The sequence below is a fragment of the Malus domestica genome, chromosome 03 (assembly GCF_042453785.1).
Source record: "Malus domestica chromosome 03, GDT2T_hap1".
NCBI lineage: Eukaryota > Viridiplantae > Streptophyta > Magnoliopsida > Rosales > Rosaceae > Malus > Malus domestica.
In genome coordinates, this window is record NC_091663.1 from 22,454,854 (window position 1) to 22,476,531 (window position 21,678).

General features: G+C 36.4%; 1 protein-coding gene across 1 annotated transcript; it reads right to left on the reverse strand.

The window, feature by feature from the left end:
* Positions 1-1,789: 1,789 nt before the first annotated feature.
* LOC103418956 (uncharacterized) lies at positions 1,790-7,941 on the reverse strand. Its single transcript, XM_008357074.4, has 10 exons — positions 7,109-7,941; positions 6,505-6,626; positions 6,311-6,373; positions 6,080-6,169; positions 5,709-5,877; positions 5,080-5,269; positions 3,790-4,634; positions 2,710-3,324; positions 2,567-2,632; positions 1,790-2,100 (listed from the first exon to the last, which is right to left on the reverse strand). The coding sequence occupies exons 1-10, from the start codon at positions 7,781-7,783 to the stop codon at positions 1,993-1,995; spliced, it is 2,943 nt and encodes a 980-aa protein (XP_008355296.3). The 5' UTR covers positions 7,784-7,941; the 3' UTR covers positions 1,790-1,992.
* Between the last annotated feature and the right edge of the window lie 13,737 nt (positions 7,942-21,678).

The following is a 21,678-nucleotide window of genomic DNA, read 5'->3' on the forward strand; positions in this document are numbered from 1 at the left end:
GCGTGTCATTTATATAGTCTATGAGCTAGTTCTAATATTAGCCGTTCATTACAAACAATAACATAAGAACATATAAACTCATAAATTCAACATTTAAACAAAACGTAATCTGCACAAATGCTTATATCTTTTGTACAATTCTAGAGTTTTGAATGTTAAAAGGTATTCATCTCTCAATGTGTAGCTCTCCAATTTATTTTATTTTTATTTTTATTTTTGGCATCATTTATATATTCAGTTGTTCTCTCTAGATTGCATAGGTTTTCTCCCCTTCGGCTGTTATCCTTTTTTAGTCGATATATATTATATTCTAATCTTGATATTTTATCATTGGTAATAAAATTAATTAATTTGTAAAAAAAATATGTATTAATCAATCTACAAAAGGCATCATTTGAAATTTCACCCCGGGCATTTGAAAACTTAGGACCGGCATTGCTCTCCGAGATAATTACTACAATAATTAAGATTAGTAGTAATATCCAGAAAAAATATTAATTCATCCAACAGCCTCAATTAAACGGGTCGATGGTGCAAAATCGGGCACAAACATTGATTTCGTTGCAATGTGACTTTCAAGCCCAAACAAAGCCACATGTTTTCAAACTTCTCAAGCATGCTTACACTTTCTTGCATGAAACTTTTTGTATGCTTTTAGAGATAAGTTGTGCCTCCTTTTCCAATGTTATATCTTGAAAATTGATACTTCACTACTAATGTAGTCCTTTGTAGCCATATAATTTTTATGAAGGATAACTATTAAGTAATAACATCTTTATATTTATAATAATAATATGGTTAGGTCCTAACATTATAACTACACAAAGGTTTTACTATAATACTATTTGAGAGTTTTTTCACTATTGGGAGCTTATTTTTACATACATTTTTTAGTCTCACATATCTCTTTTTATTTGTTATCATTAGATTGAATAAATTTAACAGAAACAACATAGATTAAACTCTGGTGCATAAGAGGAGAGAAAAAGATAAAAGCTTTTTATGACAACTAGACGAGCTTCTGGTTATGTTTAAAACTTGATCTTTAATGAAAATTTGGATACGTTTCTCATATAAAAGCACATCTAGTTAAACACTTTTGAGTATAAATGCTTCCTACTAAAGTAGTTCAAACGGACATTAGGTATTGTGGCCAAGGAGCATATTACTTTGTGTTTTCAAGCTGGGCATAGCCTATGTACATAAATATTCTCACGGTCGCTAAATAGAGAACAATTTACATGAAACTGGTTCATTGTTACTGTGGCGTTCCGTTCGAATAAAACAATAACATGTGTAAGATTTTCAAAGTATGTAATAATTTTAGTGGATTAGGTTGCCATGTTGTGGTGAAAGGTTACATGTAAAGTTGCTTTCCGCTAAATATGAGCAAGGACTGCATGATCACTTACCCCTTAAATTTGGTATCAAATGCTAAAATTAATTCATTAGAATTACATATATTTATTCTCTCCGTTAAAGGTATATAACCATAAATTTTTGATCACGTGATGACCGAGAGAAACCGAAATGACTTAATCCTATATAAAAGAGAAAGGAATTATATTACCTTTCGAAGTTTTGTTTCTAATCCAATTGAAGGACAGAAGACTGAGGGAAGTGGACAAAGAATTAGAATGCGTGATCCTTTTATTGACCTAATATTCGGGCTGTCGCACATTATAGCTCTCTTATAGAGGTGAGACTAACGTAAGGTTGAGTGAGACCAAAATACAAAGAGTCCAGTCACTCCCACACAAGATATTCCCCACACCACTTGAAAGAAATGTCCAAAAGCTGTAGGATTTATTGGCCTAAAATTGACTTATATAGCTTTCGACAATGGATATTGTTATATTGGTAAGTGTAAATTATGCTATACATTGGCTTGTGAGACTTTGTTACTTATGTATGTTACAAGGACGTCGATATTGTAGTCTGTACATATGATGCGTGATCTGTACATATCATGTGTTGAGTTATGCCGTTCTTTCACGACGCCAAAGCAGTCCAGTAACTTGCTGTGCATAAGCTTGTCGGAGTGGCGATGATTCGGGACCATATCCAATGCCCGCCTTCTATCCGGCGCATTTCTGCCAACTGCGATGAAATAACAAATTCAGAAATACCTTTACTAATTTTTGTATATTATCTGGAAGAAATGCAGATGTGAGTGCAGGCTGAAAAGTAAGTTGAATAACGGGGGTAAAGACCGTCCTATTAATTCTATAGGAAGAAATTACAAACATCTTCGAGACATCGGATGCTCAATGACATGCAACGCTCGACGGGCAAGAAGCAGTAGACAAAGATAGTAGTTTGGATGGATGAGTCCGTAGTTTACATCGGTAGAATCTAGGACATATAGATATGGCCTTTTCCTTGGAGCTAAAATGATGAAATGAATTTCTGGGAAGACCTTTTTATGTAACTTACTATAGAACATATTCATATGGTTGAGCTGAAAATTGATGCCATCTGTATGATTCTCCTATATTGTACTGTCATTTTGATCTTCTATTAGGAAAATGATTAACATAGGTAAATTATGATAGCGATTTCTTACTCTGCCATCTCGTAGCTCAAAGATTACTGAATCTTGAGCAAAGGGAATTGGTCGTATTGGCGCCACCTGCATTGTATAAAACCGATGGTCCTTAATAGCTTCGCTGAGTAACATCTTAAAGAATAGTGCATTTTGTTACTAACCTCAGGGTTACAGTCACTGCTTAGGTCATTATCTCTTTCATAATCCGTCTTTGAACTAGCTGCAAAATCTACGTCAGTACAGAAATATTCTTTCTTGTCATTTCCTTCCTCTTGTCTACGATCTTCAACAATCAACTTTCCCAAAAACGGAAAACCACAGTTTTTCCACCTCCATGTCATTTCTTCCATGTACCTCAGGTAAACATTTCCATTGGAGCCAATAAGAAACAGTTGATTACCTTCGAAGGACGGACCAGGAGAACCAACCAATGTCACAACTCTATGTGGACTTCCGTGTTCCACCCAATTCCATCCTTCGAATGTATTCCAATGATATTCAACTAGTCCTCCGTCTGCTGAAAGCATGAAAAGTGATCCTGTTAGTGAAAGCGATGATGGTCTCATAGCAGTTCCAGGCAGTCTTGATAAAGTCAAATGCTGAGATTGGTAATGCTCATGCCACAAATCAGTCACTTTATTATACTGATATAGCCGACCATTCCTTCCAACAACAAACACTATGTTTTCCCTGAAATGTTCCTGATCTACTATAGAAGCAATCTTCGTATTTGGAGGGTTTCGGCAATCTTTCCATTTGAATTTCCTCAGGGCAACCTACAGAAGAATATAAGTTGTCAATCCATCACCAACCGTAGATATATCATTGTTTGTGGAAATTATAGATAAATGAAAAGGTTTATTTCCCTTTGTATCTCATCCTTTTTTCTTTTCAAAGTTTACAGATTGTTAAAATATATTCCAGCATACTCTTACCTCTGCTGTATTATCTTTAGCATAACTGAGAAAGAACAAGTAAAACTTTTGTTTACACTTATAAAACATGGTTTTGTTCAGATCTATGAAGATGATAATGGCGACATAAATGTAATGTATGACGATCCTGCATTAATTATGGCGAGGATCGTGCTTTAGTTTCATGGTGCGGTAATCTAACATCACCTTAAAAGAATCCTCTAGATATTTTTTGTCAATAGGTGTGTGTTCATCTTTTTCGAATTTAAGGTTATTTAATCTTCAGAGAATTTGACATTTATTTTTTTGTTCCCTTTTAAACTTTACCGTGAACTGGAGTAATCTGCCTGTTCTGCTCACAAAGAAGAGGGCGTCTTCTGCTGTAACTTTCATAGTTCTGCCAGGAATTCCATCCCATGGAGGGCCTCCGATTACTTGCCTTCCTTTCCTCAGTGCAGTACAGTTTATCCATGCTAGATCATTGCTGCTTCTTTCCCTAATAAGCAAACTCCCATATGTGTCAACTACATACAAGCTTCCGTTGTAGTTCCCTAGTGCGCCTTTGATAGCTGTTGAGTGCTCATGCCTGAGCCATATCCATACACTTTCAGTATAAAGATATTCGAAAGTAAAACCACCATCTGTTATGAGGAAAAATGATCTGCCTCCATGCATCGCTCTCAGATGGAAATTTGTGTTAATCCAGTTGTATGGGAAACTATTATCTTCCGAAAATTTTATTGTTCCGCTACCTGATGCCCCTGGAGTTAAGTAATGTTGCTGTGCTTGGCTTCCTTTTCTCCTTCTTGTCATTGTTCTTCCAATTCCTAAATCATTAGGCTCATCTTTTATGCCCGTGACGCAATTTGTGGGTCCACGCTGTTCTGAGCAGTACTCTGCATTCCAGCCTTCCGTCTCCGGCGCATCTACTATTGACCACACATATTTGACTGTTGCTTTTCTACGGAGCATTACTTGATGAGATGGACCAGAGTTTTCGCCACCTAAGCCTGATAGATGCAGTTCTGCAAGTCTTCCATCATCCAATGGGAACAGAATCCTACCAACATGAATTTGCAGTCCAGCAATACCTCTGGCCACTTTTGCATGAAGAGGATGCATATGGCTTACCCATGCTTCCAAAACTTGGTTCTCTTGAGCTTGAGCAATACCTGTAGTAACGAGGAAAACTCTTAGATCTAAGATATACATTCAGAATGTTTTTTTTGATAAGTTTCTGTGAAACTTATTTGAACTTTTAGTCTCCTTGCAACCTCTGATGGAAGTTCTACAGTACAGATGAGTGCACCCGGTTCGCTAATACCTATTTCCAGGATTAGGTTGACCGGCTTCGTCTTGAAACTGGTTTATCAGCTCATTCCAGGAAGGATTTTTAATTTTCATGTTCCTCCTAACTGTGATCCTAAGTGAAGTACAACTAATTGAAGCAATCTTTTGTTAAGTGGAAGCTATATAATATGAATGTGCTGTTATCACATTGGTATCCTCTTGAATACCTCAGGTGGGAAGAAGATTGAAATTTTGAGAAACTCTTCAAGTTGTATGGTTTAGAAGATGAGAATAACTGATTTTTTCAATAATTCCTCCTCAACTCACCTGATTGTTTTGATATTTGATATTCGAAAACTGATCCGGTAGATGTGGTGAAAAACAACGAGAATAATCTTTCGTTTGTGTCATCTTGCAGCACTGGTGTGATTGATGTCAGCCGCTGATCCTTTGGACTTCCATAAACTACCCATTTCCATTTCCTCTGGTGTAGTCGTCTCTCGACCAGTTTACCATCCTGCTTATATGCGAAATGTTGTAAGAGTTTTGTTTCAAAATTGGAAAGAAATTTGAGACACAAATTCCAGGTTTATCCAGGTTTTGGGTTGAGTACTTGCAAAAGCTTTGCAAAACAATTATCTGTCTTCTCTAAATGGAGGATAACTTCTAGCCCACGTTTGAGCGTTTTGAGCATTCAGTTAACAGGAAAAAGAAAGAATACAATGAACAGAGGTTCCCTGGGTTTTCAAGATTCAAAAGTCTGCAAATTCATCCCGAGGTTTGATACACAATTTAATAGCTATGATAAGACTTGTACTTAAAAGTATCATGACTTGTTCCTTGATTACTATTAGGGTATTCCATCATAGCAAAGATGCTACTTTGTTTTTTCTTCCCTTCTACGCCTGTCAAAAAATTTCACTTCAATGTCAAATAAATATGGCAACACTGCGTACCTTTGTTAGAAGAAAGAGGGATATAGAATGATCTCCAGTCACACCATGTAAAGTATTCCCCGTCAACGGTATTAGAGAAGCATTATAATTAGCTTTCCCTTCTCTCCATATATGCTTCTTCCATGATGGTTTTGAGCTCCTATCATATTCATAAAGATCACCTGCAGAACTGCATTTTACAGTTACATGTTATGAAGTATTTGATAATCTCTAAATTGAGGATAAAGCATCCTTTCTTTTGAGTAACCGTGAAAGAATCCTAAATGCCAGAGGATTTGTCGAGTTTAACTGTTTAACTGACTTGTACGATGCTCTGAGTAGGCAAAGATACTTGTGTGCGTGCAAATGAAAGCGGGACCAAGAGGAATCACCTTATGGTATAAATAACATCTGTTCTAATACTAGCAGCATCGGCAACTGCTGCAACATTCGCGCCAGGGGGTTGTCCATGATTTATCCATCTGTTTTACGTTTACAACACAAACGTCCAAGTGAAGTTAGAGTCTCCCCATCGTTATCTACAGCATAAATAGAGACTGAAATTCAAACTTACAACGTAGCATATGCTGTGATGCTATCACTTGTGAGTTTGTGGTTTTTACCTTGGAGGCTCAATTTCACTAAGTTCTAACAGTGTCCCTTTTTTTGTGCAGAAATAGACTCTCCTGGCAGCAATGCAGCAAAATCAACGAGTTGTTAGGAGATATTCAACTTTCTAAATTATTTCAGTGAAGGATTCACATAAGCTTTCTTATTATGTAAATTTCACTCCATCAAAAGTGAAATTTATACTCACTCTGCATCATATGAAACCAGACCAGATTTAATTAGGATCACAGAACTTTGATCTCCTTCGTTTTGACTGAGTGTAGGTGTAAATTCTACCCAAAGAGGGTGTGAGCTCTCGCTGATTTGCATCTGAAAGTGGGAAATAAAACATTTGATGATATATGATAGATCAGCAAAAATACAAAAGTAACAAGAATACATGTGCAGTAAATTTAAGTCCATTTTAATTGAAATTTTATATCAAAAGTAACAAGAATACATTTGCAGTAAAAATACAACTTGATGTGTAGATAAAGGGAAAGGTGACTTAGAACTGTCATGATGAATTTGATATGTGTATATACGTGCAGCGAAGGAGGTTGTGAAGCGGGGATGCCAAGGTGGTGGTGTCCCAAACCCCTTATGCGTAACCATATTCTTTAACTTTCTCATGTTACACAACTGATTTGGGACACCACCACGTTACTGTTCCCATATCATATAACTTTTTCTCACATGATTCGTTTTTAAACGATGTAATTTTGGACATAAGCACAATATCAGTAGAAGAACATGGTATAAAGCTTAAAAATTGATTTCAAGAAGTTTTCATAAGACATAGCAAATGGTACCTGAAACAGATTGCCTGATTCAGAAAGAGCAAGAATGGTGTGATTGACAATAAAAAGAGAGATAGCATGAGCAGGTGATAAAGGCAAATCATGGGGTGCAATCACCCACTGGACCCCATTCCAAAACCTCTCATAGATTGACCCACTTGCCCCAGTCACCCAGATTGACATTTCTGACATTCTTGTCAATGAAATCCTCTTTCTCTGAGGCAAGACCTCAAGCAACTTATGATCACAATTCTCCTTGTCCTTCCTTTCTGATCTCTCCTCTTCCTTTTTTCCTGGAACATCATCAGAATCTGGACTCTGTTCCTGTTTGCTGTTGTTTGATGATGTTCCTGTTCCCTCGATTGAACCCACAACAGTACAGTTGTCATCGAGACAGGAGACCAAATCATAGGGCAATTCAACTTCAACCCATGTTTTGGTTTGCTCCTTAAACTCCCAGAATCTGTCTGTTTTCTGCTCAAATTGTCTGCTGCTCTGTGCAAGAAAGTGTTGGTGGTGCTGCTGGCACCATGAAGAAGCAGAACCATCAGCCACCAAAAATCTCAGAGTCGCTAGGACCCAGATGAAAAATAGGGACATGTTTGGTGGCCCTGACACAGAACCTTTTAAAAGGGTAGAGAGAGAGAGAGGTTTTGATGGCTTGAATCTTTTGTGGTGGCTTTTCATATCAGATGGACCATATCTGATAGTTTAAAAGCTGCCCAGAGGACTAACTGCCAGTTCTGGAAACATGACTGTTCTTTCCATGGCTTCCATACTCACCGGGCATTAGAGAGAGAGAGGAGGGGGGAAGGTTGTGCTTGTGAAGGTCCACATGTAGGGAAGGAAGGTGGGTAGTTAATAGGAAATGGAGAATCTTGCATCAAATTTCAAGCACACCATTATTAATTACAATTTAATAAGGTGAGATATTACCTAGATAAAAGTAGTTTAATAATCAATACCACAAGCAAACTAAACTCTTGAACGAAATTTCGTTTGCTAAATGACGTGACAGCGTTAATGAATATCATACCTCCTGATGTAATTTTTCTCTTTGAGGATAGTAACTCTTAATGTAATGTATTTGGTGCGGGTCACTCTTTTTTCTTTAGATCTGGTTGAAATTCCCAACAAGATTTTTATCGAGGGCATTTGTATGCACCCTATCGTCACCGCTTTGATTTAAGTTTGAGTTTACCTAAATGATACGTATTATAGACACATAATGTTTTTTAATTTGAAAAGATAGACACGTAATGTATTGACATGAATGCTTATTAATTGTTCCGTGAACAAATTAATGACAAACATGATTGTTCTAGCGTTTTTATAAAGGTATTGATGTTCACGTTCAGAGATGTGCAGCAACAAAATGAGAGTGTAAAAATTACGTACACCTACGCTTCCATGGTTGCAAATAGGTAATGGCTTTTAAGTTTTTTCTTACCTTATTAAGAAGACATTTTGATGGTGTTTTGTTCCCTTATATAAAAGGAGAAATTGTCTAAGTGTTTAGTTTTTAAACGAGTACTCCATATGTTATAATTTTAATATAAGTGAAAAAACATGAAAATTTACATTATTTCTTTGACTTATATTATATTATAATATGTGAAGTATCGTTAAATACTCAGTACTTAAATAAATCACTGGTATAAAATAGGGTTGCGTACAAGGCTGGTTTTACTTTACTTTTCCAAAGTTAAAGCTTTAAGGAAAGTACGATCAAAACTCGCACCAATTCCATCACAACCCAATATCTCTACGTAACTTCCTGCTGATGAATACCCAATAAAAAAAATATACACTCCATCTTTTCCGGATAAAAATAAAACAAAATAAAATAAAATCATTCCATCTTTCCAGCCGTCTGATCATTCTTTCATTCCATTTACACAAGTTTTTAGATAATTTTTTAAAAAGGTTTTTAGATATTTTTAAAGACTCATTTGAAAATTATTTTATAGAATGATTTTATTTTTACATTTAAAAGAATTTACATGATACATCAGAACAATCATTTTTAAGATTTAACGATTTCTAAAAGTGAATAAATAGCTTAATTAAGACAGATATAGATTAAAGGAAAAATTACACATATAGTACACTTTTAATACTTAATTTTATATTGAGACAACACATTTTAAACATTTCAAACAACAACAACAACAACAACAAAGCCTTTTCCCACTAAGTGGGGTCGGCTATATGAATCCTAGAACGCCATTGCGCTCGGTTTTGTGTCATGTCCTCCGTTAGATCCAAGTACTCTAAGTCTTTTCTTAGAGTCTTCCAAAGTTTTCCTAGGTCTTCCTCTACCCCTTCGGCCTTGAACCTCTGTCCCGTAGTCACATCTTCGAACCGGAGCGTCAGTCGGCCTTCTTTGCACATGTCCAAATCACCGGAGCTGATTTTCTCTCATCTTTCCTACAATTTCGGCTACTCCTACTTTACCTCGGATATCCTTATTCCCAATCTTATCCTTTCTCGTGTGCCCACACATCCCACGAAGCATCCTCATCTCCGCTACACCCATTTTGTGTACGTGTTGATGCTTCACCGCCCAACATTCTGTGCCATACAACATCGCTGGCCTTATTGCCGTCCTATAAAATTTTCCCTTGAGCTTCAGTGGCCTACGACGGTCACACAACACGCCGGATGCACTCTTACACTTCATCCATCCAGCTCGTATTCTATGGTTGAGATCTCCATCTAATTCTCCGTTCTCTTGCAAGATAGATCCTAGGTAGCGAAAACGGTCGCTTTTTGTGATCTTCGCTAGATTGCTCCGGTCATTAGTGTGGATAAGTATATAAATGGATAGAGATAGGAAAGCAAACACAAGATGTACGTGGTTCACCCAGATTGGCTACGTCCACGGAATAGAAGAGTTCTCATTAATTGTGAAGGGTTTACACAAGTACATAGGTTCAAGCTCTCCTTTAGTGAGTACAAGTGAATGATTTAGTACAAATGACATTAGGAAATATTGTGGGAGAATGATCTCGTAATCACGAAACTTCTAAATATCGGAGTGTGGTGTCGTCTTGACTTGCCTTATCTGTCTTATAGGTAGATGTGGCATCTTCTCTGGAAGTACTCTTCCTCCATCCAGGGGTGGTATCTTTAACTGGTGGAGATGCACAAGGTAATGTATCAATTTCACTTGAAGCTTACTTGTAGTTTCAGGCTTGGTCAAGCGCGATACAAACCATGTAGTAGGAGTCCCCCAAGTCGCCGAGCTAGGGGGTCTGCTGAAAGAGGTGACAGACAAGGTAAGCAATCAGAGCTCCGACTGATTGTTCACCTTCTCCCCATCTTGCAGCAGCATGAAGGATAAAGAGAAGAAAAATGAGAAGAGATGATATGAGATACTTTTGCTTTTGAAGAAGTAACTTTCCACAGGCTTATTCTTGAACTGAGCTGGAGGGTTTTCTGGTTTCCTCCAGAGTATAAGGCCGACTGAAGAATTTGAAGGTCAAAACAAGTCCATCAAATCTAGAGTACGTTCCACCCTGCTGATATGGGATACTTTTGCTTTTGACAGAGTAATGGATGTATCGGCACGTGTGCTGTTACGCTTGTCTCCACATGCTTCCTTGTATCCTTCGCACTTGCCCTATCTGTTCCTCAAGCAGATGCGGAATCTTCCCTGGAAACATAAGATGTTGAAGATGAGTACTCGAGAGCAATGCCAGGTAAGTAATCAGGTAAGGGGTTCCAGGCAGTCAGTTCCTGGCTGGAAGCTTGATTCCAAGTGCTGACTGATTGCTTTCTTTCAACTTGTCTTGCAGGTAAAAACAAGGCCAAAGGAAAAGACAGGGAAAAAGCATGATATGGGATATTCTTGCTTTTAACCCTGATGATATGAGATATTCTTGCTCTAGTATAGCTTGTTTGCAGAGGTATTATCGGGGGGAAAGAAAGCTGAATATTTCGAAACGCTTCGTTGGGAGTGCCCTCTCAGATATGATGAAGGGTTGAGCATTTTTGCAGGTCTGCCTGTCCGTTGGGGATGGAGGTCGACATATATAGGAGTCTCCCTAACAACAAGTAGTAATGCTATTCCTTTACCCTGCTTGGTCATAGCACGGTAGTGGGAGCTGCCAGTTTCACATGTTTTAACTCTGTCAGAGCACTTTGAAAAAGTGGTCTGTGGTATCTGGCTCTCGAGATTCGGAGAACGATGCCTCATCGATTTTTGAGAAAGCAATCATGCTGGGGGTCTGGCTCTCGAGATTCGGAGAGCAGTGTCTCTTCGATTTTTGAGGAAGTAATCATGTTAGGAGTCTGGCTCTCGAGATTCGGAGGGCGGTGCCTCTTCGATTTTGGAGCAAGCAATCCTGTTGGGAGTGTTGTCTCGAATGTGAGTAAAGGTTGGGCATGTTTGCTAGTCTACCTTGCCACGAAGCACAAAGGTTGACACACAGGGACTTTCCAATTATCCAGCAATGGTACTGTTCCTTTACCCTCTCTTCGCTTTTGAGAAAGTAGTCATGTTGGGAGTTTGGCTCTCGAGATTCGGAGGACGATGCCTCATCGATTTTGGAGCAAGCAATCTTGTTGGGAGTGTTTTCTCGAATGTGAGTAAAGGTTGGGCATGTTTGCTAGTCTACCTTGCCACGAAGCACAGAGGTTGACACACAGGGACTTTCCAATTATCCAGCAGTGGTACTGTTCCTTTACCCTTGTGGGTAATAATATGGTAGCTAGACCTTCAAAATTTATGTGTCTAAACTTTGCTAGTGCTGTTTCTTTGCTATTCTTTTACCTTTCTTGGTCAGAGCGATGTAGTGGGAGCTGCAAGCTTCACGTGCTCAACTTTGGCCGAGAACTTTGGCAAAGTTATCTGTAGTACCCATGAGCTATTGTTGCGTGTGGGAAATGGGTGATTGAACAGTAAGATTCATGTGCTTTCTACTTCACCAGAAGTCTTCGACAGAATGCCCATAATTTCTGCAAAGCTGAGTGCGCGTGTGACAGGTGCTGACAGGCTAGAAAAGTAAGTGCCTCTTCGATTTCTGAGATCGGCCCTCGTGGTCTCTGAGCAGCCCAGCTTTTGAGAAAGCGAGCGCCTCTTCGATTGATTCGGAGAACGATGCCTCATCGATTTTTGAGAAAGCAATCATGCTGGGGGTCTGGCTCTCGAAGATTCGGGGAGCAGTGTCTCTTCGATTTTTGATAAAGTAATCATGTTGGGAGTCTGGCTCTCGAGATTCGGAGGGCGGTGCCTCTTCGATTTTGGAGCAAGCAATCTTGTTGGGAGTGTTTTCTCGAATGTGAGTAAAGGTTGGGCATGTTTGCTAGTCTACCTTGCCACGAAGCACAGAGGTTGACACACAGGGACTTTCCAATTATCCAGCAATGGTACTGTTCCTTTACCCTTTCTTCGATTTTTAAGAAAGTAGTCATGTTGAGAGTCTGGCTCTCGAGATTTGGAGGACGGTGCCTCTTCGATTTTGGAGCAAGCAATCTTATTGGGAGTGTTTTCTCGAATGTGAGTAAAGGTTGGGCATGTTTGCTAGTCTACCTTGCCACGAAGCACAGAGGTTGACACACATGGACTTTCCAATTATCCAGCAGTGGTACTGTTCCTTTACCCTTGTGGGTAATAATATGGTAGCTAGACCTTCAAAATTTATGGGTCTAAACTTTGTTAGTGCTGTTTCTTTGCTATTCTTTTACCCTTCTTGGTCAGAGCGATGTAGTGGGAGCTGCCGAAACCTGTACTTCCAACTCTTAAACATTTCAAAGAAAGACAAAAATTAATATATGTAAAAAATGACAATATGGGCTTTTTTTACTTTGGAATTTAACTTACAAAAATATCCTTCAATAATGTAGACGTTAACATTACAATCGTTAGCTACATTTCAACCCTAAACCCAAAAGTCAACACTCAACAAAATAAAAAAGAGAATGAGACTAAGAACTATCCAGACACTTGTTTTAGATTCCAAAAGTTGTTGTCTAAATTTTCGAACAAGATCCACAGGGAATGGGTAGTAAATATTTCTCTTTATAAAAGCAAATAAGCTTGGTCCAAGCTTCTAAAACATCTGAGAAGCCATTAAATGCATCCAAATCAAGGTTTCTTTTTAGTTCCCAGTTCTATAAATAAAGTCCATGTACGTAATGATACCAAACTGTAACTCAACCTGAAAGCTTTATTGGTATTATATGCACATGAGAATCAATCATCTGAATACTTGGAATTTCTAAGATTTGGTGATTTTTTATTGATTTGTGAGTGACGCCTTGGTGGCCACCTCTCTATTACTTACTTCTCTCTCTTTCTCTCTTTACTTGGCCCATTGTCATCTAGCAAAATGTTGTTAGTTGTTGGATGTTGATTGTAATATTTTTTATAAATCTTTTCACTCATTTGGCTTCAAAGTTCACCCCACCCCAGTTTTGGGCATAGTAGGTTAGTAGTTACTTAGAATGAAACTGTCATGCAATCTCTGAGCAGCCTACCTATGACTGCACACTTAGTTTGTGAGGATAGTTGGAGCAATCAACTACAATAATAGAGAACTAAATGCAAGTATATGTATTTAAAAATTGGTTATACTAATAAGTATACAAAAATTAATACCACAACTATTTGAGTACTTAAAAAAAAAAAAAAAAGTCAAAGGCGGTTGGGCTGATAGCATATATGTATTTTCATTGAAACGGGCTGAACTCATTCTACAAAGTGGTCAAAGATGAGTTGAACTAATTCTGCAAAGATGACCGAGGATTGATTGAACGGATTACACAAAAATATTCGAGGATTAATTGAATTGATTCTTCAAAAATGGTCGAAGACGGGTTGAACTGATTCTGCAACAATGGTCGAAGACGGGTTAAACTGATTTTGCAAAAATGTTCGAGGATGGGTTGGGCTGATTTTGCAAAAATGGTTGAGGACATGTTGAACTGATTCTGCAAAAATGGTCGATGACAAGTTGAACTGATTCTGCAAAAATGGTCTAGAACGGGTTGAGTTGATTTTGCAAAATGGTCGAGGACAAGTTCAACTAATTCTGCAAAAAATAGTCGAAGACGAGTAGAACTGATTCTACAAAAATGGTCGAGTACGGATTGAATTGATTTTGCAAAAATAGTCGATGACTGATTGAACTGATTCTGCAAAAATGATCGAAGACGGGTTGAATTGATTTTGCAAAAATGGTCGATGACGGGTTGAACTATTTCTGCAAAACTAGCTGACGACGAGTTGAACTGATTCTAGTAATAAAGGATACAAACTGATTCTGCATATAGTTTCAAAACTGATTCTGCAGAAATAGTCGATGATAGATTGAGGTTATGGCACATATAGTTTTGTTAGAGTTGTGAGGACTTGGTTCTTATTAACAGCCCTAAAGATTTACAGGTTTGGTTGGTATTTTAAAACATTGTTTCCATGTTTTTAAGATGGACTTTAGTTGTTTTTTTGTTTTTGTCTCTCTTTGATATGTTTAAAAACTAGTGGACTTCCTTAGAATATAGGAAAAGTTTTTGTCTCTATATATAAAGCTTCCTTTTGTTTTCTTATTTTTCTTATTTTTCTTATTCAAGGATATATTTATATTAAGTGATGAGGTTTTTTTAGTTGACAAATAAAATGAATTAGTCATAATAAATTAGTATTAAATTCATAAGTTATGAGAATCCAACTTAAAATCTCTAATATTGAAGTGGAATAAAATATTAATAAATAGTAGTATTTGGTACTAAGCAACATTTTAGGTTTGTTTATTAAGTTGGAGGAGTCACTAGAATCTTGGCTGTTTGGAGAGGTGCTGAAGTCGAAATCACAAAACTAAAATATATATGTATGTATGTATGTATGTGTGTATTACATAAAATATATGTGTGTGGCCGATCGCAAGATTCCATTGGTGGCTGGCCCAGGAATCTGAACCTAAAATATCAGCTGCATTCATGGATCTTATTAATTCGTTTTTTTTTTTTCTTTTCAGAATTAACAAACTTTGAGTTCAACTTGTTTCCTCATGATACTCAAAACCCTTCGTAATCGATTCACAAAATTTATGCTTATAGTTAGAATCGTTAATAATAAATTATTATATAAAAATTAATTTTGCAAAAAATTAACACAATATAAAATCGTTTAGCCATCAAACTCTAAAAAATCATACGGTTAAAATCAATAGTAGTATTATGAACCGTCTATTTATTTGCTACACTAAATTAATTAAATTATTTTAGTTTTAATTAATTTTTTGCAGAGATAAATTTTGTAACATGTTTTTATATGAACGGTTCCGATTATAAGCACAAAATGTCTAGAGTTAGCATTTTTTAACCAAGTATTCCCGGGATACTGTACATTTTAATCCCATATAGTTTTGAGCAAATAGAAAACAGAATAATCCTATTTTGTTTGTCTATGTTCTCTGTTCAATAACACATACAACTCTCGTCCTATCCTATGAATAATCTCATCAACCAGAATTAGATAAACAAATCTTTATTCATTTTTTTCCTTTAATTGCCACCCATCAAATGTCATGTAATCAACTTTCATGATTAATTGTATAAAAATGTCTGATTAATAAAATGTTTTAAGATAGTACATAGTATACAAAATTTGTCTAAACTCAAATGTGATTATCATGAACTTAAGTTGAATTTTGGCTTTTTGTCTAAAATGGTTCGTGAGATTGATACAACTTCTCACTTTGGTCCCTAAGATTGAAATCCAATAGAAGTGTTCATAAGTTTGTCCATCATACATTATTGTGATCCTTTCATGCAAATCTATCAATATTCTCGTTAAGTGGAGTGGTTGGTTTCACAAAAATACTATTGAAAGGTGGTTACGTAGTCGTTCATGTGACAATTTAAAATATAGGATATTAACAATTTTTTTATGGAAGAACTAAAATGATCTACAGTGGACAATCTCAGGGACCACCTCACCAGATTCTCATTGTCAGGGACCAAAGTAAATAGTTATGCCAATCTTAGGGACTATTTTAGATACAAAACCGTCGAATTTTTAATAAAGAACATGTTGCATGATTACCATAATGGGATATAAATAAACTAAAAAGATGCACTACTATCTACACTCTTAACCATAGAATACAAAATCTTCTTGTTTATGCCTGAAATGACAGTTTGAGCTGAGGAAGGTCGATCTGAGAATCGTGAACTTTGGCCCAATGGACATCCTTCAAGCCAATGGGCTTTTAGCCCACAAAAAGGTTCGTTGTGATCAATTCCTTATGAAGAAAGGGCTCTTGAGAGATTGGTTAGAAGGCTCGAGTCCTACACGAGTTGAAATTGCCAAGAGATTAAGCCTTAGATAAATATGAATTATCCCAAAGGTTAGAATGCCTGCTTAATTGGATAGAGACGAATGAGTCTTATAATGAGATCAAATTCAGAATTGTAATTGGAGTAAAAAGGCCGAGACTAGTTGGAGATGAAGTTTTAGCCACTAAAGGATAAGGAGATATTCAAGGAGATGTCGAGCAGGTACAATCCCATAAGGTAGGAATACTTCGGTAGGCTTGTTTATCAAATAAACTTCATTTATTCGTATATAAATAGAGAAGGTTATGCAACAGAAGAAGCCTCTTCAACTCAACAAACAATCAAGACGCTCTACATGAAAACCTTCACTCTACGTGAAATCCTTCTTACATTTCTTGATAAAAACATAACTATCCTAACCCTCTTGTCAACACATATTAAATTCTTACAAGTGAACAACACTGTGTTGAAAACTGGTGACACCTTCATTTTGGATAAGTGAACAACACTAGAGCTGTAGAACCAAGTGATTTAGAAGCACCTTCAATTCGGACCAGTGAACAACACTGCAACTAGTTGGTTAGTTATCTCTCAAAGTCTCAACGGACGAAGAATTCTCTATTCTTTCATCTCAAGAAGTCATCTCATTAGCTTCAGCGAAGTGAGGTTTTCCCCAATTACTTCTCATTAGGCACAACGAAAGTCGAACCAATTATTGAACTTCGCATTGATCTAGTAACCTTGTCTTTAGGTTCTAGAACCCAAGGTCGGAAAGTGTTCCTTCCTTAGCCATGATCGCTTCAGTGCAAAAGTCAACAGCATATTCGACACCACCACCACCTCCATTCTACTCACCCGACCGAGCTCGGTTGTGAGTTAGCACGCCCACATTCATAAGAAAGACGTAATTATCTCATAGTTATTTGGTATGCCCGTCACGTATGTTTTGGAATTTCTAGAATCAACACTTCCAACAAGCAATGAGAGATCAAACTAAATGATATACACTAATAAAGTGGACATTAGTAATAAATTCCTTTCACAATTAATTATTCTACTCATTATATGAAATTATTATCGCTAAAGAAAAAAGAAGGTACAAAATTGTCACCCTAAAGAAAAAAGGAATGCAACTATTGTATAACAAAAGGATTAATACAGCCCATTGTACCTACACGTGCTATGAACAAATAAAGAACAACTTACACGGAACAAATTTATTTCATTGTTATCATAATGTTATGGTTCAATTAATTTGTTTCATGTATTACAATTTATAACGATAACCAATTTATAAACTAAAACGCGATGAGACATTGAGACAGCTTTTTCTTTCTTTTCAAATTAGAAAGAAAGAAATTCAAAGTCAATCGTTTTTTTTTTCTCTTCTCTCAGATCATCTGTTGTCATGTGACTGTTATTTTTATTCTTTTTGTTGTCAAGGTCATGTGAATTTTATTTTATTGACCGAAAAAAGTTTTAAACAAACAAAATATCACATCCCACTAGTTGCGTCTCCTTCTCACTCAGAGTAACGAGTCAATTCCTGTGACCTCATTCGAAAGAATTTGTGGTAGCATCTGCGCTCACCTGATAATTACCTTTCCAAAATTCAACTGATTCCTTCTACGGACAAAGCGAATATAAGTATTTAATATAATCAATATTTAATAATCCGATGATTTATTAAATATATATATAAGTATTATAGTTGGAAACATTTTTGCTCATTATCATAAATTATAGTGTATGCTCCTTATTCATTTAATTAAATGTCACGTGTTAATTAACTTTCACATTAAATGTTACATTTTCAATTTAAAAAAAAATGAACCAAAACTAAGTGAAATAACACGTGACAAATAATTATTTGAATGGTGAGCAGACATCATAGTTTATGATTGTGAGCAAAATGCTCCCATTATAGTCAAACTATAGATTTAGATTAGATATTATATTAGAGAGTCGATGAGATTCGAATTCACACCGTGGTGTAAGAGCAACACTCATCTTCACCATTGTGAAAGAGAGTTACTTGCTTTTCGTTTTAATTTTTAATTTTCACATTTGTGTTTCGGATATGAATCGAGAAAAAAAGAGGGATGAAGAATGATGATGTGAGAGGGAAAAAAATAAATATGAATGAATCATTTTAAAAATGTCTCACAATCCGTTTTTCACTTTTCTATATTCCTCATTTCTTCCATTTCATCCATGTATCTTCCTTATCTCTTACACGAAGTAAAATTAAAAAGTCCTTAACCATGAAAAAGAGGGATGAAGATGGATTTAACTATGAAATTAAAAAAAGTATACAATGACGTGTGTATCTACGCAATAGTCACTTAGAAGTGAATTTTTCCTAGATGTATCTGTTGGATATATGTCAACAATCTGTGATAATTTTATATATGCTAATAAATAATAAATACGAATAAATATTGAACATAATATGAACAACGAAATAATTTAAAACAGAAAGATTGAATATCGAGGCTTGCGTATCGCAATGTCCTTGAAACAGAAATTCTTCCCTACTCAGTGCTTGTAGTTCTATGGACGTCTGCTTCACCAGGATTCAACGATCAAGTTAGAATTTCAGCACCGGAAAACTTAACTTCTGGCGAACTTCTGTGTGGTTCTCTCAGAAAGGATGTTTGAGATTGTAGAAGAAGAATATTGATTTTCTGTATACTAAATGTCATGCAGATGGATGTATATATAATAGAAGGATGCATGTTCGCAACAGGTATGAGAATGCGATGTGTCTGTTGGGAGACATCTTCTCCAGAGGGGTGCTTTTCTCTGTGTTCTTTCTGAACTCTTCAAACTTCATCTGAAAGGATGAGTCTGTTGGCAAAAAATAATTAATTAATTAAATTAAAAAATAATTAAAAATAATTAATTAAATCCGAAAATAATTAATTAAATAATTTAATTATTAGAGCCTGAGCCCAAGAGCCCTAAGGCCCAAGGCCCATCTTTTGATAATTAATTATATATTAATTGCCCATCTTTTGATAATTAATTATATATTAATTATATTTATAATTAATTACCAATTAATTAGTGCACCCCAAAGCCCAACCCTAAGGGTGAGCCCAATTTTATTCTCCAGACCTATTACTCCAATAACTTTCTATAAAGGACAAAGCCTTATAAAATGATAAAATCTTTTAGGAATGACCAATGTGGGACAAAGAAATTTCTACTCAAATTATTCAAATTTCCAACAATACCCCACATTTGAGTTGAAATTTCATTCAAACTCCAACAATTACCCACATTTGAATGCAAATGTAAATGCAAATGGATGACTAGGCTGCCTAAAACTGAGAGAGAATAGACATGATATGCATCGAGTGAAGTGTCTTTTGGACTTGAACTTACCCTAGTGAAAACATATCGGGTTTACTTGGTGACGCAGTGGATGTGGAAAATCTTGAACTGTCCACCGCAGTAGTAAACCGAGACAATATGCTACACACATATCATGTCTGCCACACGTAAATTCATACGGTTGTATTCATTTTGGCCCTGAACAGATCCCGAATTTCGTAGGAGCTTTAGAGAATTTAGTCATGTCAATTCTCATAAATGTGGCCCCATTTACTCCTATATAGGTGACATTAATTAAGAAGAGTCTGCCATATTCCTCTTGATAACAAGATATTAATGTGATTAAATGTATAAAACATAACACATCAAACGTCAACAGACAACACACATTTTATCATAAGAATGGGTAAGTTGTGTGTTCAACTTTTGAATCAAACTCAACCAGTTTGCCTATTGAACCTAGACCATGGGATCTCCAATCAGTTAGGTTAGGTTTCCACCCAGTTCGATTCATTGAATTGGCTTAAAACCCATTCCCCTCGATGTAAATAATATTTGCTCTCTTGGTAGGCCTTTTGTCAAAGGATCAGCTATATTTTCCTTTGACTTTACATAATCAATGGATATTATTCAATTGGAAAACAACTTCTTAAGAGTATTATGTCGACGCCTGATGTGACGTGACTTCCCATTGTATACATGACTTTTGGCCGTTGATTGCGCGGCCATACTATCACAATGTATACATATAGCCGTTACCGACTTTGGCCACATTGGAATATCCTCCAGAAAATTTTTGAGCCATTCGGCTTCTTCGCCAGCCAAGTCTAAAGCTATAAACTCGGACTCCATGGTGAAACGAGCTATACATTTCTGTTTAGAGGATTTCCAAGATATTGCTGCACCTCCCAAGGTAAAAACATATCCACTTGTCGACTTGGATTCTGTAGTGTTAGAAATCCAATTTGCATCACTGAAGCCTTCTACAACATGTGGATATTTTGTGTAGTGTAATCTGTAGTCAAGTGAATTTTTCAAATACCTTAACACTCGTACTAAAGCATCCCAATGTTCTTGTGCCGGATTACTTGTATATCTACTAAGCCTACTTACTGCATAAGCTAAGTCGGGCCTAGTTGAATTCATCAAGTACATTAGACTTCCAATTACCTGAGAATATTCAAGTTGAGATATGGCATCGCCTTTATTTTTCTCCAACTTGCATCCAGCATCAAAAGGAGTTGCAGCAGGTTTGCAGTCAAATTGACCAAACCTTCGTAGTATTTTTTCTGCATAATGGGATTGTGTAAGGACATATCCTTCACTATTTTTCTTAATTTGAATTCCTAAAATGACATCGGCTTGACCTAAGTTTTTCATGTCAAAACTTGAATTCAACATTTTCTTTGTTTTGTATATTACATCTTTATCGCTTCCCATTATGAGCATATCATCCACATACAAGCAGACAATAACACAAGTTTTATCATTACTCTTAATGTATACACATTTATCAGATTCATTTATTTTGAACTCATGTGTCAACAAAGTATGATCAAATTTCTCGTGCCATTGTTTTGGTGCTTGTTTAAGTTCATATAATGACTTAACTAATTTGCACACTTTGCTTTCTTGTCCTTTAAGCACAAACCCTTCAGGTTGTTCCATGCATATTTCTTCATCTAGTTCTCCATTTAAAAATGTTGTTTTTACATCCATTTGATGTATATCAAAGTTGTATACAGCCGCAATCGCTATTAACGTCCTAATTGACGTTATGCGAGAAACTGGAGAATAGGTGTCGAAATAATCCAACCCTTTTTTTCGGCGATAACCTTTCGCTACTAAACGTTCCTTGAACTTATCAATGGTTCCATCCGCCTTAAGTTTCTTCTTGAAAATCCATTTATGGCCAATTGGTTTACTACCAGGAGGTAAATCAACCAATTCCCATGTGTTAT

Excerpts from the sequence above, each read along its gene's own strand:
- LOC103418956 (XM_008357074.4), bottom strand. The coding sequence starts at position 7,783 with ATGAAAAGCCACCACAAAAGATTCAAGCCATCAAAACCTCTCTCTCTC. Across the intron at positions 6,170-6,310 it reads AGTGAAATTGAGCCTCCAAG|ATGGATAAATCATGGACAAC; the intron begins GTAAAAACCACA and ends AACGTAAAACAG. Across the intron at positions 2,633-2,709 it reads GCAGTGACTGTAACCCTGAG|GTGGCGCCAATACGACCAAT; the intron begins GTTAGTAACAAA and ends TATACAATGCAG.